General features: G+C 46.6%; 1 protein-coding gene across 1 annotated transcript in view; it reads right to left on the bottom strand.

Moving 5' to 3' along the window:
* The window catches only part of Gnpat (dihydroxyacetone phosphate acyltransferase), a 64,735-nt gene that overhangs the window by 35,802 nt on the left and 6,000 nt on the right, over positions 1–22,933 (bottom strand). The window contains exons 4-7 of the mRNA XM_037418847.2: positions 19,744–19,873; positions 18,239–18,442; positions 15,055–15,206; positions 4,191–4,321 (exon numbers count right to left, since the gene is read on the bottom strand). Of these exons, the coding sequence (XP_037274744.2) occupies positions 4,191–4,321; positions 15,055–15,206; positions 18,239–18,442; positions 19,744–19,873 (617 nt within the window). The remainder of the gene's footprint in view (positions 1–4,190; positions 4,322–15,054; positions 15,207–18,238; positions 18,443–19,743; positions 19,874–22,933) is intronic.

Consider the following 22,933-nt stretch of genomic DNA (forward strand, 5'->3'; position numbering starts at 1 on the left):
AATTAAATTTAATTTAGAACTGTGAGGAAGGAGATCGACACATGCGGAAGCGCATTGCCATCGCCTGGCTCGCTCGGTTGTTCGCTCCCTGGCTACACTTTGCCTGCTGCTGCTGCTATCTTCCCGGTCGCAGTGTACCTCAATAAACCCTCATAACATAACTGTTAAAAGAACCTAACATCGAAATACACGCTTTCATTAACTTTTTCATTAACAGTATACATCTTTTCCTGTCAAGTGCAGCGACTGCAAAGAGTTTCGTTTATTCCATACCAAATCGTAACTTAGCACGTGACTGCTACCAAAATGCAACCAACTCTGATTAGGCCAAGCCTGCCGTTCAGGTGTCATGAAAACTTTGTCTAAGACATGAATATCGAGTGTCGAAAAGATCACACTCAGACACTAAACCCAGAAAAATGTGTGTGATACAAAGTTTGTGTTCGGACCGGGAGATCAACAATGACGAAAACGCACAAAGCTTACGTAAGACAGCACATTCGTAGGAAAGGCGGAACCTTGCGTCATAATGTTGTAAAAGGTTTTAATTAGCTATCCCACTATAACCGATATTTCATTTTAAAGGACTGTACAATAAACGGTATGCGTATACATGGTGTTCTATGGAAGAGTCAAACGGGTATCAAAAAAGACCGCATTGTAACCGGTTCCGCAGTGATGCGGTGACAGTAACAGTGAAAGGTTCCGAAGTGACAGCGGTGATGCGGTGACAGCGGTGATTCGGTTCCGCGGCGACAGTAAAACCACGTTACTTCGGACTTCACGGGACCCGGGAGAATGTCCGAATTAACCGAGGGTACGAAGTATCAAGTATCACGAGTACGAACAAAACAATTGAAAAATGTCTCCTACAAAATCAAACTTCTATTTCTTAAAAAATTCTGTGATCGCGGTTTGCTTCACGAGGGCAATGTGCAAAGAAGTCACAATTTTGCAAAGTTGCTGCAGGTGGCTTAGTCCGCACACACTGTCTGAGGAAATCATGCATATGTCCTCTAAAATGGCCAACGCAAGCGCAGCCTCCGTCATTGTGTTGCGTAGACGCTCGTCTGCATCACTTGTGTCTTCGTCAGCAGATTCCCCTTTCCATCCAAGACTTTGGCGACGATACTATTGCCGTTGGTCACTGTGCCGGCCATGGTAACATCGCTGTCAATTGCACGTACCCAAAGGGCACATCAGCTGGCATGATGCTTACATAACGGCTGTCTTGCTCTTCGCCACGAAGGGCACATCAGCTGGCATGATGCTTACATAACGGCCGTCTTGCTCTTTGCCACTTTCTTCGTGGCCCACAACACCCGGGTCAGCAGCATTGTGCACGAAACCACTATGCCTAAAGCAGTTGGCAACTCCTTCAGGTGGTGTTGCTTCTTAAAACGGTTGAACCACCCTTCCGACGCATTGAAAGAGTCAACGTTCATGGTCAGCGCAAACTTCTCGGCTTGTCAGCAGATAAGGGGGCCACTCAAAGGCAAATGGGCATCGCACGAAACTGCAATCCGGCACAACAGTGCTTCTTCTAGCTTGGGGTGCACTGCCGTTTGAAGCCTCTTCCTCTTATTTCCGAATCGCCACCATACACTTGCGTAATCTGGTCTTCGTTCATCCAAAACCATTCAGCATTCTTTTCATCAGGTTAAACTTTTCCATTACTTTTTTTCAGGATGCTCCCGCTTGCAACGCCTTCAATATTTTCACCTCCGCAGCCAAATCCTTAGCTTTACCCTTTTCGCTACGCGGTTCGAGGCGGCTGGGCTACAGCAGACGCAGGGGAAGCCATCCCGGTGTCGCTTGCACGGTGGTGACCCCCACCCTCACACGAAGTAGGCAACGAGCATGGTGATAAAAAAACGGTCGGTTGCCTGTTGGCCTGTTGCTGACAACAACAGCGATGCACTGTCTTTCATTTTGTTATAAACTAACGCCACGTAATGTTTTTTTTTTTTTTTTTTTTTTTTTTTTTTTTTTTTTTTGTGGGTGCCTCCAAGATGCAAAGCTAATTCCTACCTATGAAGGAAGTTTCGAATCGCGGAGGCCACAATCCCATCTCGAAGTTGTTTAGGGGTGCTGTCGATTTGGCTGGCAGAATCCGCTGCTGCATCCCCGTCTGACTGCGGTCGGGAGTGTGACTTAACCATAGCGCGGCCGAATCTGTCCGAATTAATTAGAGTTTTCAGTCAAAGGACGATGCACATTTCGGATGGGACTAGACGCCGGGGCCAAATTAACTGAAATTCCAAATAAACTGGTATAAAATTAACGAGATCTTACTGTAGTTTATAAGTGGTCTACACTGTAGTAAAGCACAATTTCACAACCCCGAAAAGACTACTTTTACCGTAACATGAAGCCTGGTAAGCGTGAAAATACGCAAAAATAGAAAATGCGGGTGGAGATGCCACTGTGAGATTCCTGCACCAAACAATGTGACATCATAGATTTCAAAGGTGTCTACTGGGTCCTAAAGCTTATACTCGATAAAAATGAAGTAAATTGTCTCTTGTGGCTGCCATAGACCTAGCATACAGTTTCAGAGGCTACTCAACAATCGACAACATTCATACTATCAATCAGGTAATAGAGAAATGCTCAGAATATAACCAACCACTATACATAGCCTTCATAGATTACGAGAATGTGTTTGATTCAGTAGAAATATCGTCCGTCATGCAGACACTGCAGAATCAGGGCGTCGATGAAGTATATATAAACATCCTCGAAGAAATCTACAGGGGATCAACTGCTACCATAGTGCTTCATAAAGAAAGCAACAGAATACCAATCAAGAAGGGTGTAAGGCAGGGGGACACAATCTCCCCAATGCTATTTACCGCGTGCTTACAGGAGGTTTTCAGAGGCCTAGAATGGGAACAGTTAGAGATAAGAGTTAATGGACAGTACCTTAGTAAACTGCGCTTTGCCGATGACATTGCATTGCTGAGTAACTCAGGGGACAAATTGCAACTCATGATTAAGGAGTTAGACAAGGAGAGCAGAAAGGTGGGTCTTAAAATGAATCTGCAGAAAACGAAAGTAATGTACAACCTCGGAAAAGAGCAGCGCTTCGAGATAGGTAATAGTGCACTTCAAGTTGTAAAAGACTATGTCTACTTAGGGCAGGTAATAACCGCGGAGCCGAACCACGACATTGAAGTAACTAGAATAATAAGAATGGGGTGGAGCACATTTGGCAAGCACTCTCAAATTATGACAGGTAGATTGCCACTATCCCTCAAGAGAAAGGTATATAACAGCTGTATCTTGCCGGTACTTAGCTACGGAGCAGACACCTGGAGACTTACAAAGAGGGTTCAGCTTAAATTGAGGACGACGAAGCGAGCAACGGAAAGAAAAATGGTAGGTGTAACCTTAAGAGACAAGAAGAGAGCAGAGTGGATCAGGGAACAAACGGGGGTTAAGGATATCATAGCTGAAATCAAGAAGAAGAAATGGACATGGGCCGGGCATGTAGCGCGTAAACAGGATAACCGCTGGTCATTAAGGGTAACTAACTGGATTCCAAGAGAAGGCAAGCGGGTTAGGGGGAGACAGAAGATTAGGTGGGCAGATGAGATTAAGAAGTTTGCGGGTATTAATTGGCAGCAGCAAGCACAGGACCGGGTTAACTGGCAGAACATGGGAGAGGCCTTTGTCCTGCAGTGGACGTTGTCAGGCTGATGATGATGATGATAGTTTCAGAAAACTTAATTGAGCCAATGTTGTGAAAATACGAAGAATACATTTTGAAATTTTTGACATCAAGTGTGGAGATTTCGAGTGAAATTTTAAAAATGAAACTTCAACCTTGATTTCCTCTGCTAATATCGACCTTATGATAGTGAAGCATATGGCATTAGGGTTCTCAGAGTACAGCTTGTCAATCAAAACTTAGTCACCGTTCTGTTTAGTGTCTCTTCAAAATGAAGATGGCAATAGTAAAAAAAGCTAACGTGAAGTGTGCATGCTTTCCTCCCTTCGTGTTTCCCTGAAGTTCGCCACAAGACAATGGATTCACAACTAGCATCAGCGCACCATCTTCCTAAATGGTTTTCGCTATTACAAGCACAAGCGATCACAGACCTAACAACTTAACGCAGTCCAGTTGCACAGTGCAATAGAGTTAGAGCGATAGCTTCAAAAGGTACCACCTGCCCAAAGCCACCCACCTAGGGTGCCTGCTGTGCACAGACCGATCAACCGACCGACCGCAGAACTGCCGGACCGACATGGGCGAGCCAAACTTGATGAAGATGTTGCCGTAGTCGTCATTCAGGATGCCCCTAGCCTTCACCAGGCCCTGCACCAGATTGAGAGAACACAAACAATGTCTTGGTCACAAGTGTTCCTTCTTCTGTAATTTTTTCAATGAAGTCCATATAATGAAAGTTAAAGGAGTATTATCATCTTCCAGTGTTATTCTCCCAGCTACAAGCAACCCCTAATGTGTTTCTCAATATCAATGCTTTCCAATTCTGAGAAAAGTTTGTCTTGATACTGAATTCGAATCCAGGACCTATGCCATAATGGGGCAGTCAGCCTGTTTTTTCAGCTAATTGGGAAACTAGCAGATTACAGCTCAAAACACTAAAAGGCCCTCTTTCTTAAAAACACACATAAGATTCCTTAATAACTTCAAGCCATAAATCAGTTGAGAAATCTTACATTCCATTACCTCCCTCTACCTTGCAAGCTTTAACAGAAATAATATATATAAGTATTACCAGAGTAAATCCAAATGCAAATAAGATGAAAACAAATACCGCACTACATTTCGAGATTTTCCCGTCTTTAGTCTATATGTTAGTCAAGGGACACAAAACCGCGCCTAAAAACGGGCAACACAGCAGTGAGTGCGCAATAGACCCTCGTATTATCACACAGCTGTGGCGGTGAGGAAAGCAGTCTCAGCCGGTGAAGAACAAACTCTTTCTTGCACAAACGTGTGCCTAGTAAAAGAATACTGCTCAGTATATCAAAGAATGATACTCAATGATACTAAATGAAATAACACTCGCCGCAGTGGTCAAGTGATTATGGCGTTCGAGTACAACCCGTTGGTTATTGTAGCGAATCCCAGCCCCAGTGGCTCCATTTTCCATGGAGGCAAGGAAGCTTGAGGACCGTGTGCTTAAATTAGGTGCACGTTAAGAGCCCTAGGTAGTGGAAATAGCCAGGGCGCTGCGCTACGGCATCTCTTGTAAACATATTGTATTTTTGAGACGACAAATGCCAACAATTATTAAAGTGCAACAATAAGAGCCGACTCTGTTATCGGTCGCCAAATAAGCTGATCAGTTCCAAGGCGCATTGGCATTTATAGATGTGGCATCAAAGATGCCAGTGTCGTCATTGGCAGCCGTGTTAGTTGCAGAATAAACTCTCCTGTTAGCGTTGTGTACACAGTCGTATCGGAAGATTCTAAACTAGGGTAGATGCTACTCGAAGACACTTTTTTGTTTAATATTCACCCTGGAGCGATGAAACTTGAGCTGTTTATGGAACTTTTTATGAAGATTTCAAACATATTGATACGTAACAGCCGCTAAACACGGCTGCATGAAAGAGGAGGACGAAGTGAGTTTTCGTTTGATGCTGGACTGGCGCCATCTTGCTCGTCGAGTTCTGTGCGCTGTAAATAGATCATTAAACAAGTTAATCTTAACATTATTGGTGGAGGTGGACGACCCCCGTACCTCGATGGAGACGCGCAGCGGTCGCACCATCAGGGACCTTTCAACTGCTTCGACTGCTGGTACTTCCTCTACGCCGCCCTCATCAGTCCAAGCCACCACCTACATCACACTCCCGCACCTCCGGGATCCCGGCACTTTCTCCGGTGCGGTGATGGTACGATTGATCTTGACACTTGCTGAACCGGTACGAGCGCGTCAGTGCTACTCACCGCTGGGATCCCACGCTCATGCTCACCAACGTGCTTTTCTACCTGGACGGCACTCCCCGAACATGGTTTGAAAGCCACGAAGCCGACATAACGAGCTGGGATCTCTTCAAAGAAAAGATACGCGACCTGTTAGGCGATTTATCTGGTTGTCAGCTCGCTGCGAAGAAGACTCTTGCCACACGGGCCCAGTCTTCTACCGAATCCTACGTCGCCTACATTCTTGACGTATTGGCCCTTTGTTCCACGGCCGACCAGTCGAAAACCAGGCGACCAAGACGAAAAGGTTAACCACGTCTTGAAAGGCATTGCTGACGATGCTTTCAACCTGCTGGTTTTTAACAACGTCTCGAGCATCAACACCATCTTTAAAGAATGCCGACGTCTCGAACAAGCTAAAGCCCGCCGCGTAGCTCAAAGCATCGTGCGCCTTCCGAACACAGTGGCCACTTCTTCGTGCGACGACGCCTTCCACCAGGCCCGTCAATGTGACAACCTTACACGCATCATTCGTTGAGAGGTCGAGGCAGCACAGCCGATATCCACGCCTTTACCGACGCCTGCGCCTTCCCCGACCACGATCTCTTTGATACAAGCGGTCGTTCGTCAAGAGCTATCGAATGTCGGCCTACATCCTGTTCTTGCCGTATACTCTGCTGAGCCTTCATATCGTCCCCCTTCTGCTCCTCGCATACAACGCAATCCGTCTGAATGGCGTACTCTTGATGACAGGCCCATATGTTTTAACTGACGACGCGTTGGTCATATCGCTTGTCACTGCCGCAGCCACTGGGCTCCACCGTCCCATTATGCACCTCAGCATCACGCCACTTCTGTTCGCCAGTCGTCCCCATCACTTTCTCCATCAATGCCGACCACATTTTCCGCTCCTGCAGCACCTCCGAGCAGACCTCGCTACCACCGGCCACCGTCCTCTGCTCGTCGTCAGTCCCGGTCACCCCCACAACTCCGTGCTGCCTCCCCGACCTATTCGCAGCACCTCCGACTGGAAAACTAGGCCGTGCAGCTTCTGGAGGTGAAGCTGCGTTGACGACCATCATAAGAAATCCTCGCTTAACGTTAACGACGAACCGGAACCTTTTGGACATTACTGTGGACAATGTTCGTGTCAGCGCATTGATAGATACTGGCGCGCATGTGCTCATTAGGAGTGCTAACCCTCGCCGCCGACTTTAAAAAGTTGTCACTCCCGCCCTCAACCGAGCTGTACGAGTCGCCGATGGAGGAAGTACAGCAATTCTAGGCATGTGCTCTGCGCAAGTGTCTATCAGGGAGAGAAGCACTGCCGTTCTTTTCGCTGTTATCGAACACTGCCCTCATGAACTCATTCTCGATATGGATTTTCTAGCCACGCACTCTGCTCTCATAGACTGTTCAGCTGGCTCTCCCCATCTCGATTTACCCCTCTTATCCGACCTGACTAGCCCACCGCAAGCCAGCCTCTGCTGCATTGATTTCACGCGCCTCCCGCCTAACTCTGTCACACGTGTCGACTTATTCTCCACGCCGCCAGTACCTGATGGTGATTACATGGTGGCCCCGATTCCTGCAGTGATGCTTACGCACGGGGTTGCTCTGCCGCATATAATTCTGACAATTACGAGAAACTGAACCTTCCTTCCACTGGTCAACTTTTCACTCACCACCCAGGTTCTACCACAGGGTATCTCCCTGGCCAAAACTACCGCTCTCCAAGATGACCATGTCGTGCCCTTCAGAGTTGATGATTGCTGCAGCTCAGTCAGTGGTTCCACTCCATCACGTTCTTGGGGCGCCGACATCGAGCGAATGATGTCATCGGACCTCACGTCTGGGCAAGCTGCAGCGCTTTACCACGTTCTCGAGGGCTATCGTAGCATTTTCGACTTTGCCAGCAGCTCTTTAAGCCAAACGACCATTGTCACCCATCGCATAAATACTGGCCATGCAACTCCCATTCGCCAACACCCCTACCGTGTCTCTGCGTCAGAGCGTGCAATATTACAACATGAAGTCGGCAAAATGCTTGCGAAAAACATTATCGAGCCTTCATGCAGCCCCTGGGCTTCTCCAGTCATCCTCGTTAAAAAGAAGGATGGAACATGGCGCTTTTGTGTCGATTACCGTCACCTCAACAAAGTTACAAAAAAAGACGTTTATCCTTTACCTCGTATAGACGACGCCCTCGACTGCCTGTACGGTGCTACTTATTTTTCAACTATTGACCTTCGGTCAGGGTACTGACAGATAGCGGTCGACGAGATGGACCGCGAGAAGACCGCATTCATCACTCCTGATGGCCTTTATCAGTTTAAGGTGATGCCCTTTGGTCTCTGCAATGCACCAGCCACATTTGAAAAGCCACATTTGAAAGAATGATGGACTTATTGCTCCAAGAGTTGAAATGGTCCACCTGCTTGTGTTACCTTGACGATGTTATTGTCTTTTCGCCCACATTCAACTCGCATCTCGATCGTTTGTCAGCTATTCTGGACGTTTTTCGTCGAGCCGGACTCCAGCTTAACGCCTCCAAGTGCCACTTCGCTCGTCGTCAAATTTCCATGCTCGGTCATCTTGTCGATGCCCAAGGCGTGCGTCCAGACCCAGAGAAAATTCGCACAGTCACGAACTTTCCTGTTCATAGGACCACAAAGGATGTCTGCAGTTTTGTGGGGCTGTGCTCATATTTCAAACGCTTTGTTAAGGACTTTGCGACCATTGAACGCCCCCTCACAGACCTCTTGAAGAAAGACGCCTCGTTTATCTAGGGCCTCGTTTATCGTTTTCCCAACTTACGACACTGCTTACAATGCCACCAATTTTCGCTCGCTTTGATTCATTAGCCCCAACTGAGGTTCACATGGACGCCAGTGGACACGGCATGGGAGCTGCGCTATTGCAGCAACAACGGGGACACGACCGTGTTACAGCCTACGCAAGTCGACTGCTACCTCCAGCCGAGCGCAACTATTCCATCACGGAGCGCGAGTGCCTCGCCCTTGTATGGGCAGTCGCCAAGTTTCGTCCATACCTGTACAGGCGCTCATTCCGTGTTGTCACGGATCATCACGCGCTCTGCTGGCTAGCCTCCTTGAAGGACCCCAAGGGACGTCTCGCTCGTTGGGCCCTACGTGAATTTCATTTTTAAATTTAAAGAGAGATATGCGCAAGTGACATCCAAAATCTCAAAATGCATTTTTCGTATTTTCGTGTCGCTGGTTTGATGAAACTTCCTGAAGTTTCGTATGCTAGCTCTGCGGCACCTACAGATGAGAATGTAGTTCAATTTCATTGATTACAAGCTATGTAGGACCCAGTAGACACTCAAAATTTTTGAGGTAGCGGTCCGTCTGTCTGTCTATTTGTTCGACCATCCGTCCTTCCATTAAGTGAACATTCCAAGTACTGCCACCTCGCATCTTTTCATCATATTGCCACTTGGCCACTAGGTGCGGCGAGTGAAGCCATGGCTGCTCGATAGAATGGAAGACGATGTTCTGAAGCAGTGCACGCTCTGGTTAGTAGTCGATTATTGAAGCAGCCATTTTGCCAGTTTTCGATGAGTCTCCCCCGGCTCAGTTCTTCCGAGTTGAAGACCTTTTGTAGCATGTGACAGCTGGTGAAGCTGCTGGGTAGCCCCCAGCCGATGTTCCAAACGCCTCCAGGTATCCCTGTAATTGCAGTGACAACACCTGTCCACCACTCAAGCCGAAGACTTCGAGGGGTACCTCCTGAGCGTGGACCTCTTCCTGAGATGACGTCCGTCACACCCCCCGAACGCTAGAAAAAACGCCACAGCCTCCAACGCACCAGAAAGCGCTGCAGCCACGCCTCATACGCTGTGGAAGCCACGTGTGCCGAAGGTGTTCCACGGTTCCGTCTTGGAGGATGTCGAAGACCGGCTGGCTCAGTTCAAACGGGTCTCCGATTACAATGGTTGGACCGACTTCGACAAGATGAGGAACATGTATTTCAGCTTAAAGGATGACGCTCGTACTTGGTACAAAAACCGTGAGCCTTTTTTCTCGTGGAGCGTCTTTCGTCGATACTTGCTGGCAAATTGGGCAATCTCGATCGCCGTGAACGAGCCGAGCGAGCAATTCAGTCGCGCCTCCAAATGCCGAATGAAAGTGTCATTATGTACGTCGAGGACATGACGAGCCTCTTTCGTCGAGCCGACCCCGACATAGAGGAAGAAAAGAAGGTCCGTCATTTAATGCGAGGAGTGAAAGAGCAGCTTTTCGCTGGCCTTGTTCGCTGTCCCCCAAAGACCGTGGTGGAATTTTCGACCAAAGCCACTACCATGGAACAAGTGCTGCAGCAGCGCTCTACTGTGTACGAGCGGCAAGTTAGTGTCGCATCGTCAGTAGGTCAGATCGGAGGTGCAGGAAGCAGCATCAACATTGACTCTCTCTGCGACCTCATTCAATCGGTGGTGCACAACGAACTACAAAAGATTCAGAGCATGTCCCAACCTACTGCAGGGTCTATTTGCAGCCTCGACAGAAACGAAGCACGACAGGCTCTCCAAGTGCCGTCTTCCAGTTATGCCCCGCCTGTCCCGACGGAGCCACATCGTGCATCATACGTACGCAGACGCTGCCAGGCGATATATTCCTGCTTCCCCGCGCTTCGTTAATCCTATGCCTCAGGATGCGCTTTCTTTACTGCAGACAATTCAGCAATTGGAAAATCGACAGCCGCTTCCCAGAAAATCTGACGTATGGCGCACACCGAACAGACGACCACTGTGTTATCACTGTGGTGAAGCTGGACATGTGTACCTGGAATGTCCCTATCCTCGCCTCGGACTACAGGGTTTCGCTGTCGACTCGCCACGACTGAGATTCGGCAAAAGACCGAAAGCCATTGAAGAATACCTTTCACAACAGCGCATGCCACTGCGGCGGCAGTCGCGGTTCCCATCCCCAAGGCGATCTTCTCTAAATTTTCAGAGACTCCCAGGGGCGGCGCTGGCGCGCTCGCCAAGCCCTAGGCGGGAGAACTAACGACAGTGACCTTTGGGAGCGAGGCCGCTGACACTTGATGCAAGCAAGGCCTCCCACTGACGTAAGCATGGACCCGGAGCGATTCCCCGACAACAGCGACGAAAGCCTGAAGCAGATTTTCTTTGGATATACATGTTGTAGTCGACGGTCACCACGACGTTAGTGCATTATTGGACACAGGTGCGGACTATTCAATCATGAGTGGAGAACTAGCAGCACACATAAAGAAAGTTGTTAGGCCTTGGTACGAAGCACAAATTCGTACTGCCGGTGGGCACGTAGTCACCCCAATCGGCATGTGCACTATCAGAGCGAGCATTTAGAGACGTACATTTCTCGCCAGCTGCCTCGTACTTCGCGACTGTTCCCGAGACCTAATCCTGGGAGTCTACTTTTTGCGGGAGCACGGCGCTATCATCGATCTTCGAGAGCGTACCGCGACGTTTTCGACAGCTAGATCCTCCGACAAATCTGACGATATCCGTGACAGCACGTTTCACGTTTCTGCCGACAGCATCACATTGCCTCGCGTTCAAGCGTCCTAGTTGATGTGGTTTCCGACAAGTTACGTGATGGTGAGGTTGTTGCCGAAGGCAACTTGGCGCTTTTGTTCGCGCTAGGGGTCTGCGCTGCACGCAGCCTCGTCATGCTTTATGACGGACACTGTGCCTTACTTGCGACTAATCTCAGTAACGAGTACCGGCACCTGTTTCGTGACACCGCCATCACTTTCGCCTACCCTATCGCAGACGTTTCTGAATGCTTTGCATCTACATCAGCCGACGACGGGCTTCGACCAACACCAAGCGATGCGACTTCACTACTTGCAAAAGTTGTTATCAACTCAACTTTCTCGGAACAACTACAGACTGAGCTACGTGAACTGCTATATCAATTTAAAGAGTGCTTCGCGTCCACCTCGAAGGTTCGTCAGGCATCGATCACCAAACACCGAATAATTACGTATACCGACGCCTCGCCCACAAAACAACACCCTTACCGCATTTCGAAAAAGGAACGTGACGTGATAAATGCTCAAGTCGAAGAGATGTTGCAAGATGACTTTATCCAACCTTCGAAGAGTGCCTGGTCATCTCCGGTCGTGCTCGTGAAGAAAAAAGATGGATCACTGCGCTTCTGCGTGGACTACAGAAAATTTAACAGCGTGACTAAAAAAGACGTCTATCTGCTGCTCCGCATCGACGATTCCCTCGACAGACTGTGGCGGGCCAAGTATTTTTCATCGATAGACTTGAAAATTCGCTACTGGCAGATCGAAGTTGATGAACGAGATCGTGAAAAAACCACCTTCATTACACCGGATGGCCTATATGAATTCAAAGTGCTTCCCTTCGGCCTCTGTTCTGCACCTGCGACATTCCAGAGAATGATGGGCACTGTTCTTACAGGTTTAAAGTGGCACACGTGCCTAGTTTATCTGGATGATGTCGTGTTTTCTGCGACCTTTGAGGAGCACCTGAAGCGTCTCCAGAATGTGCTGGAAGCGCTCCGCTCTGCTAACCTGACACTGAAACCAGAAAAATACCACTTCGGTTAAAAGGAACTTAAGTTTCTCGGCCATGTTGTCAGTGCGGATAGTATTCAGCTAGACCCTGACAAAAGTACCGCCGTGGCCTCGTTTCCTGTTCCATGTGATAAAAAGGCAGTACGTCGCTTTCTAGGGCTCTGCACGTACTATTGCCGCTCTATAGCCAATTTTTGTAGCATTGCTGAACCGCTCACTCGACTTACTCCTGAATATGTTCCATTCATCTGGGAGGAAGAACAGGACGCTGCTTTCTCTGAACTACTGGAGCGTTTGCAGACACTACCAGTCCTCGCTCACATTGGTCAAGACGCTGATACTGAAATTCATACTGACGCCAGCAACATGGGTCTTGGTGCTGTCTTCGTCCAACAACAAGAGGGCACAGAGCGAGTAATAGCGTACGCTAGCCGTGCTCTTTCCCGCGCCGAGGTCAACTACTCCACGTCAGAGAAAGAGTGCCTTGCCGTTGTGTGGGCCATGATGAAATTTAGGCCTTACCTTTACGGACGACACTTCAAGGTAGTGACCGACCATCATTCGTTGTGCTGGTTAGCCAACCTATGGGACCCGTGTGGGCGACTGGCACGATGAAGTCTCCGTCTGCAGGAATACGATTTCACAATCATTTACAAATCGGGTCGCAAGCACGAAGATGCCGATTCATTGTCCCGTGCACTTGTCGAAGTTTGTGGCCAGGACACCGAGGATGACGGTGGTTTCCTTGGGGCCCTTACTACAATGGATCTGATTACACGACAGCGCGCGGACGATGAAATTCGCACAGTTATCGAAAACCTTGAAGGGCGCAACTCTTCCATACCTCGATGTATTTCTAGAGGTCTGTCGTCGTTCTGTCTGCGAGATGGGGTCCTGTATAAGAAAAACTCCAACGGCAATGAAAGAACCTCTCTTCTTGTTGCGGCAACTGACATGCATGAAGACATTCTTCTCGCCTGCCACGATGAGCCCACATCTGGTCACTTAGGTTTCTCACGAACTCTCGCTCGAGTTCGACAAGCGTACTACTGGCCTAAGCTTTCCGCATCCGTAAAGCGATACGTGAAAAGCTACCGGGAACGTCAACGCCGCAAATCCCCGCCACTGAAGCTCGCGGGGCTTCTTCAACCAATAGAACCACCTAGAGTGCCATTCGATCAAATAGGAATGGATTTGCTGGGTCCCTTTCTGCTATCATCTGCCAGCAATAAGTGCATTGTAGTAGCCACTGACTATTTGACGAAGTATGCCGAAACAAAAGCACTACAATGCACTACGGCTTCCGACGTCACCCAATTCTTTATGGACCAGATCATTTTTCGACATGGCGCCCCGTCGTGCATAATCACAGACAGAGGAACAGCATTCACGGCCCAGCTCACTCATGACATATTCAAGCTCAGCTACACGGGCCATCGCAAGACCACGGCATATCATCCGCAGAGCAAGGGCTTGGCAGAGCAACTCAACAAGACCATCGCTGACATGTTATCCATGTACGTAGATGTCCAGCATAAGACCTGGGACCAGGTGCTACTATACGTCACATTCTCGTACAATACTGCTGTCCAGGAAACTACGCGATTCACGCCTTTCCATCTTGTCTATGGACGCGAGTTCCAGACCATGCTAAATGCGATGCTTCCACACAATTGCGAGGCTTTGATCACTCCTGACCCAGTGCAGCTTACCCAATACGTCGAAGAAGCACGCCTACACATTACGCACCAGCAGAGTACAGACGCATGCCGCTACAACGCTCACCATCGACAAGTTGAATACCATCCAGGCGATCAAGTTTGGGTGTGGACTCCAGTCCGACGCCAGTGATTGTCAGAAAAACTGCTCAGTCGCTACTTCGGACCGTACAAAGTGTAGCGACGCGTGAGTGATGTGAACTACGAGGTAGTCCCTGACGGCACCTTCTCGCCACGGCGGCGAAGGCACTCCTCAGAGATTGTGCACATAGTGCGACTGAAGCCGTACTTTACGCAGTAGTGCGACTACGCATGAACCTTATTGCTGTTTTTTTTTTGTATGCATGTATTTTCTGTTGGTTCGAACCGACTTTACCTTTGAACTTTCAGAGCATCAGAGTGATGCCCCCCCCCCCCCCCTTTTTTTTTCAGAGGGGGAATAATGCCCCTTGGCCGCTAGGTACCGCGAGCCCAAACCATGGCTGCCTGCTAGAATGGAAGACGATGTTCTGAATCAACACGCGCTCTGGTTAGTTGTTGATTATTAAAGCAGCAATTTTGCCAGTTTTCAGTGCGTCTCCCCGCCGGCTCAGTTCTTCCGAGTTGAAGACCTTTTGTAGCACGTGACAATATATTCATCATATACAAGGACCCCCCTCCAGCAGACATTCTAAGGACTAAACGAGAGGTGGCTACAACAAACACGGGACGTATGACCCACAGCGTAAAGAGCTTCACCCCTAAAAGGTTCGCATTATAATCTACTAAACATGCCGCACTGTCACCCACACCATTTTGTAACACCTTTGGACATTAAAGGTACTGAATTATTAAATAAACAAAATACAGCTGTTACGTAAACCAGGTGCCTGCACTCACCGACGTAGACTCCTTGGGTTTGGGCACACCCAGCAGCTCGAAGGCATAGAGGTTCTCCTCGAGCGTGCGGTCGTACGTGATGGTGATGGGGATGACGGTTATGTCAGAGACTTGAGAGGTGAAGAACATCTCCAAAACTGTCTGAAGCAGACCTGTGAACACACACACATTCCATGTAGACATGTAATCGTACACTAAAACCTCATTATAACAAAGTTGTATCTTACTTGAAAATAAATTCGCTATATTCAAAAATTCGTTATAAAGGTATATCCCTGATGCTATATCTAGAGCAAGATCAGTCTTTGTTTACTTCGTTATAACCGATGTATTGTTATATAGGGGTTTGTTATGTCGAGATTTGAGTGTGCATCCTGTGTAATCTGTGACCCGGAACCAGGGCATATGTGGTAGTCAAACACCGTCGCAGGTTCCTTTGTAAGAAGTACAACTCTAATCCCCAACGGCTGAACCCGCTCTAATATAGTAAATAAGCCATGCAAACTAGGTCTGAGTAGTTTAAGCGAGCAACTCCTCAAACATCACACCTCTAAGTACACTTCCATTGCCATAGTCATGTAGTGAAGAGCTGCCACCCACCTACTAGTGCAGTCATTGCAATATGAGGGGAGAACACCAAATTTGTGTTTCATAAAAAATTACCTACATACTTGTAATCTACCAATACAAATGCGACATAACGTATTGCAAGAGATGCTTTCCCCCATGAGCATTCGCTGTTTAGAACTCTCTTGCACTTGATAACAGAGTACGGCCACTACAGCTTTTAGAAGAGAATCCCAGTGGTTCCCTCTCATATTGCGCAAGACTGTACATCTCTTTTCATACAAAAACCTATAAAGCCTAACTATTACCTGCATCAACCTTGCACAGTTAAAAGCAGTTTTCATCAGGCAAGAGGACTGCTCTTCTTTGCCTTTTCACTGACTGCCGTTGAGCTCAACAAATGCACATTAAAGAACACGGACATTTAGCAAAACTGTCAAAAGAATGGCAATCGATGGGGAAAGCACAGCACAGGTGAAGAAAACTTCAGAATGTGAACGATGGCACAACACTAATGAAGATGATCGCCATGTTATGACAATGACATGACGACAATGACCGCATGAAGACGATTGCAGAATGACAGCGTGTGAGAATCACAGGACACTATGACTGGATCACAGTGATGCTGGTAGAAAGACGGCAAAACTCTAAAGCAGGGTTATCAAACACGTGGCCTATGGCTGCACAGGGATTGAAATGCTAAATGATACTCACAATGATTACTCGTACGCTGCATTAAGTAAGGTACAGTGACAGGACTGTTCTCGTGAGTTGAAGCAAGTGCGTAACAAAAAAATCTATGTTTTACATTCGGTATCCATATTCGAGACCTTCTGAAGATCAGCATCGATTTGTGTAAGCCCCTGAGCACAAAACCCAGCCCCCTTCAGAAATTAACGTTACGAAAGAAAAGGGAAAAGCGTTGTTACAAATGGCAGCTAAGATGGCACATTGCTTTCTCTCCATCCTAGACACCACTTCTTCCCTTCTCTGCTTTTACCTCCTTCAATGTCTAACCCATGCGGGGCTAATATCTGCTACTGCGGGATGTATTTCTACCACACGGCAGAAATCCTAATCATCTCAACATGCCTTTCCTTGCATTAATAATGCACTAGCGCTAGTAGCTGGCACAACTATGTAGACATATGATAGTTTTGGGGTGAATTTTAGTTCCTTATAACCATTAACTGACAATCTTACTTTGTTGAAACAAGGTTTCAAGGGCACACATCTCTAGAAACTTTCAAGGGGATTTTTATTGACTTCATCGTATTTATTATGTTGTTATACCCCATTTTATCATAATATGGAGCCAAGAATGTTGTAGGGCCGTGTGCTCAGATTCGGGTGTGCATTAAAGAATGGCAGGTGGTCGAAATTTCTGGAACCCTCACTACGGCGTCTCTCATAATCATATTGTCGTTTTGGGGCGTTAAACCCCAACATATCAATCAAATCAAATCCATTTTGTTATAATGAAGCTTGAGTGAATATGGCCATCAAGATCTGTATACATAAGTCTGGATCAGTGATGGGGATCTAATATTCATAAGCATGTGTCTTGTAAGCACTATAAATCTTTCACGTCAAAAACAGCATGTGCACAATCTACATAAGATGATGCGACATATCAGCATAACCAATGAAGAGTTATAACTTTTCAAGATATTAAACGCAAGCAAGCTGAGTAAAAGATTATTGTTGGATGATAGAAAGATGCCTCAAAGTGTGCAGCTCACAAAAATTTTGGAGTAGACTGGAATGATGATACAGTAAAATCTGGGTAATTCAACCCTTGCTAACTTGGAAAGTAGAATGATTCAGATGCACTCTCTCGTCCCAACAAGCATATGCAATGATTAATAGCATAAAACACTCCCCAATTCAGCCATATTTGGCCGTAACGAGATAAATTCAGATGATCCTCACAGGGAGCCAGGCACAAAGCACCACAATTTCAGAAAGGCTTGGTCACCATCCACATTTTTACCACAATCCCACTATTCGTGACCAAGGCTTCAGCAATTGCAACTAACTTGTTTCATTTTCAATTTTACACTGCGGACGTGAACTGCATGGGCTCTATCTATGATCATGTTAATAGCGACTTGGGCCAAGGCTGCAACAAGCAGTAGTTTCGTTTTCGCCGTGTATCTTCACAACAGTGTAATTGCCATCCATTATTGCGTATTAGTGAGTCAAGTTAATTCAGTGGCAGGTGCGTACTCGGCAGTTGTTTCCACTCTAAAACGTAGGCTGCACATGTGCCATCAGAACTGTGTGGACGTATGATTGTGTCTTTAGCAACCACAATTTCGTCCACAGCAGAGGCTTTGTTTCGAGTTTGGGCAAAGCGTGTGTAATGTTGCAAACCTAAAACATGGAAGAAGGAGTTGAAGATGAACAGCCTCTGCTGCAGTTTGCATGCAGGCATCAAACTCACTTGCTATGTGGTGATGGACGAGCGTACGATCAGTTGATGGCAGTATTTCCCTGGCTCACATAAAAAAAAATCGAGGAGGCGCTGCCTTGACATTGATTCTCTTTTTCAGTAATTGCAGCAGCCCTGCCAACTACTTTGTATGAGTGAACAGTATTTAAAGTCGCCCACCGATTTTTGGACAGAGTGACTTGGCTGTGCGGCTGCGTGTTCCTTCGACAAAGAACTCAAGGGCGTGCTCCGAGCCGGCAATAAGGGAGTGGATGTACTGGCGAAACACCTCCCAGTACAGTTGGTCGGTGCCGAACGAGCGCCGGATGAAGAAGGCACCACCGTTGCGAAGCAGCATGGTCACGGCTGGCATGCCCAGAAAGTCTGCAAACATGGAAAGTTGATTGTTCAGGCTCAAAAAGGAAAATGATTTTTCTTGAATTATAAACTAAAGCGATCTGCTTATAACAGCTGCCACCTCAATGCATGCACACAAGAGTTCACGCACAGGAACTCTGGGCACCTCGTAATGTCTACAGTTATGCAAAAATCTTTTCAAAAACTATGTTCAAGAGACAGGAATCACGTCGATACCATTGTGAATGAAACATTTTTCAGGACGATACACTTTCTCTTTCTTTCTCACCAATGTGCCATATGAGCAATATCTTTTCGTACGATTAACATAAGCAAAAGTTCACCCGACACTGGATAATGTGAACATAAAGACGGGCTTTTACAGGCACTATTTCTAAAACTCATAGTCTTCACATTCCAGCGCCCTAGCCCGAACAACATTCCGAAGAACTGCAAAGAACACCTTACATGCCTGCAGCTATGCAGATTTTGTTGACAGCCGCCGCACAGGCAAATCCCCACCCGTAACACTACACAGCACATGCGCGTTTGACGAGTCAGTGAAAGCGTAGACGAATTCTCAAACTGCGTTGAAGCTCGTTTTGAAGAATACCATTTTGGATGATAAATAATATTTCTGTTTCTACAAAGATCATATCAAAAAGATTTCACTGTACTATCGGCATCAAATGAAACACAAACAGCGGCTAGCATTACAAATGGTACAGTGTGCCGTGCAGTCATCCCCACTGACAGCCGGCCACTCTTTCCGGTTTTGGAGAACTGCACAAGTCCGTTGTGATGACTGAACAGCGCACACTACACCATTTCTAAGGGTTGCCACCGTTAAGGTTTCATTTGACGCCGATCGCAGAGTCGTCAGCAAGCTCAACACGAACGCTCTGACGCGTGGCCTGTACTAGTTTGACTGATTTCAACCACGAAGCGCTAGACGCTGCTGCCGAGATAATACCTCGGAACACGTTGACAGTTTGTCGGCATGCACGGGTAACATCTCGGCAACAGACCCCAATGCTATGGGGCACTGGCGTCAATCAAATTGTTTTAGGATGCGCAGAGGAGAGATTCATGTTGAGCTTGCCGAAAACTGCACGTGCATTATTTTCATTTATTTTATTTATTTATTTTACAATAATGCTAACTCCTGGTGGAGTTGTTGCATAGTGAGATTAGAGTCAAGAATGACGCATAGAACTTTTTAGGTAAAACAGAACCGTAAAATGGAGACAATATAAAGCAAACAACTAACACAACTCGTTATTATACAACATACATGCAAGTTAGGGCATAACTCAATGGGTACTCACCCATTCCTGCTGCTATGACGGGGAGCGGTACGTTGTAGTAGAAGCACACGTAAGACATGAGCAGGAAATCGTTGTAACTGCGGTGCGTTGGCAGTAGCAGCACCGGATTTTCTGCAGCAGCTTTCCGGTACTGCGTAAAGAAGCATGTACATGGAGCACTACAAACTCTGAAAACGTAATATCACAATTTTCTTCGCACGACATGAACTCCAAACAACGCAAAGCCGGCGTGAAGATGGCAAGACGAAGCAGAAGTGATAACTCTGAAATGATGGTTGGATGGAGTTGGTCCAAAGCTGTGCCAATGCAAAAAGCACACCCTTGGTAAACTATACTAAAAATGGCTATGACACGCTTTCTCTTTTTTCAATCTTTTTTTAGTCCATAGAAAAGAATTTATATGGTTCCTATTGCATACGGTTCCCTGCCGCATATACACTCAAACTTCGATATAACAAACCTGTATATAATGAATCATCAGTAATAATGAAGTGAGTGGAGAATACTTTTGTAGTAGAAAGTGTTAAGAATATACATTTATAAGAAATTTTCGAATGTAACGAAGTGTTTTTGCGATAGAGCTGACTCTGTTATCCTGAGGTTTGAGTGTATGGTATTCGGTTGTGGGGCTCGCCCAATTACAGTGGTCTGCACCCATCAGAGTTTTTGTTTACACCACACGGCACAGCGGAAAGCCGACTCGGTTCTGCTGTTAAAACTCGGAGACGTAAAGTCGGTTGCTCTGACTACCTTGGAATCATCTTTGAAGAAAATGTGCACACTAAGATTGAATAATCATCATTAACTATAAGCACCCATTTATGACTGAGCTCTTCTTAGGACACCTTGAAAACTGGCATTTCTGGCCACACATCACATGTGTTTCGCACATTCACCATCCCCTATGCACGAACAAGGCCAGATGCTGCCACTATGAGGGTCGTTAGGGTGAAGCACACATTTCCTGATCGCTCGTGACCCGAGTGTCCAGTAAGTGCCGAATTTACGAACTCAATAAATGTTTTGCCATACAGTAACAGGCACTGATCTGTGGTCAAGATCAAATAAGCCAGGGTCAAATTAACAGTATCCTATTGTACTTAGGATGTACAAAAGCTACACAAGAAGGGGGACGATGCTAGGAGAGCAATGCACTGCCCTAAAGTGAATCGTTGCCTTGAGCATTTTCTTTGTTTTCTTTCTCTCTCTCTCTCTCTCTCTCTAAGTGCACTTGCCACCTCTTCTAGCTAAAATGTGATCACAGGTGGCATGTGACTGCACTCAGTGAGTGGCAGCTGAATCTACATGGCTTCAAAGATCATCGACAGGTTCGCCACTCGTGAAACGAGCCAAAACACATCACGCCCACTAGGTCCCACCTGCTGCGTAGTCGACAAAGGTATTGTTGTAGAGAGAGCAAGAGATTTTCAGCTGTCTCTAGATGAAATTAAAATTTCCCTGAAATGCGCAGCGCAACAATATCTGGCTCACAAGTTAAAAGGAGTCCAAATTACAAACAGGCAGCATTTTCTTATCATGTTCTAAAGACGTCACTGGGCCTCTTTAACCCTGTCAGTACCAATCTTGAAATAAATCTGGTAACATCATATTGATTCCGAGTATACTCGTTTTGCCTTTTTAAATTACTCCCTGTCACTTGAGAGACAACTCTTGTAAGAAAAATAATGCGGGTGTGTCCCGAAGCCCATAGAGAGAACATATAAGCAAATATAACTTGCAGCTAGTGAAATTTTGGAAAACAAAAGGAGCGCAGTCTTGCACATCAGCATCAGCTCGCGTCTCTTTGCTAGCATCTCAACAGCACAGCCATGCAGATTCAGTGTGCCATGTGCATCTGCTGCTTGACAGAAGCAATTAAGGAGCTCTAGACTAATTCAGACTGCGAATAAAATGGACCATTAGTGTCTCAGCAACTCTGACTCGGTGGGTAGTTACTTATTAAAAATAACTATTTCCTCAATTCATTGCTTGTAATGAGTGCTACCTTTATTTTGATTAGATAATCCTGTATGAAACTGGTTACATGTCTTTGACAGCCTCCTACTGCACTGCCAATAAAAAATTCCCAAATAATGAGCACAAAAAAATAATGGGCATCAAGCATCCAGCAATGCCGAGGAAACCCAGCAGTGAAAGGGTTATAGAGATACTGAACCAAAATCTGAAAATTTCGCTAAAATGATGAAAACAGGTTCTCTGTGAACGATCACACTAAAAAAAAAGTCATAACTTCAATGAACTCCTCAGTGGCTGGTCTTATTTTCTATATTTTGTGAGTGTGCACCAAGCCGTTCAGGCTGTGCGAGTCGGAAGCCACGACATCATCACACCCCCCCTCAACAGCCGGCTGGTCGGCCAAACTTCAGCCTTTCGAAGCGCGCATGCCGTCACATAGCTGCACAGTCAGTATGTATTCGTGTCGCGGTCTCCCTCGAACAGCGATGAATTCACCTTTTAAAATACAAACCATTTCAACTTGACACGAAACTACAGTAGTGAGCCTCCCGTTCCAAGTGAATAAGAAGAGCAGAAGACATGGGCAGTCCAGACCACCAATGTGGTCCAACGTGCAGCGAGAGGAGAAGATAAATTAATGTTTAGAAATATGTTATATTCATTGTCTCATCTGCTTCGTTGAAACAAAGGCGCCTATTACGGCTGAGTCAAGGCATCGTAGTTCCTCATTTTGTGAGCATCTATGTAGTTGGCGTTCAACCGCTGTGCAGCTCGTTCTTTGAGTGACGAGACGTGTGTAATTTCCGAGTTGTTTCATAGCTCTGTGCATATGGTGCCTACTCGTACATCAATGCTACCACAAGCCATTTACAGGTTAAATTAGTCGAATTCGGTTTACTTTCGTCTTGACAGAGGACACAGAATACGTGAAAGCAAGCCTCTTTTGACCGCGCTAGGGTTAGATAACACTATTGACCCGTGCTTTCGCTCTTTTTTTCTATATATCAGACACAGCTAAGTGAAGTGACAAAGTGCTCCGAGTTAGCAATGAAGTCAACTTTTAAATGTGTCCAGGTTCGGCCTGATGACTGAGCAGCATGTATCCAATGTACTGCTTGCAATCTACAAGAAACGTACACAACAGTGTGTCAAGCCTGAAGATATTGTTACGAAAGCGGTCAGTGCAGCAATGGCTAGGAATTTCGCCACAAAA

This window comes from Rhipicephalus microplus, chromosome 6 (assembly GCF_043290135.1).
Source record: "Rhipicephalus microplus isolate Deutch F79 chromosome 6, USDA_Rmic, whole genome shotgun sequence".
Taxonomy (NCBI): Eukaryota; Metazoa; Arthropoda; class Arachnida; order Ixodida; family Ixodidae; genus Rhipicephalus; species Rhipicephalus microplus.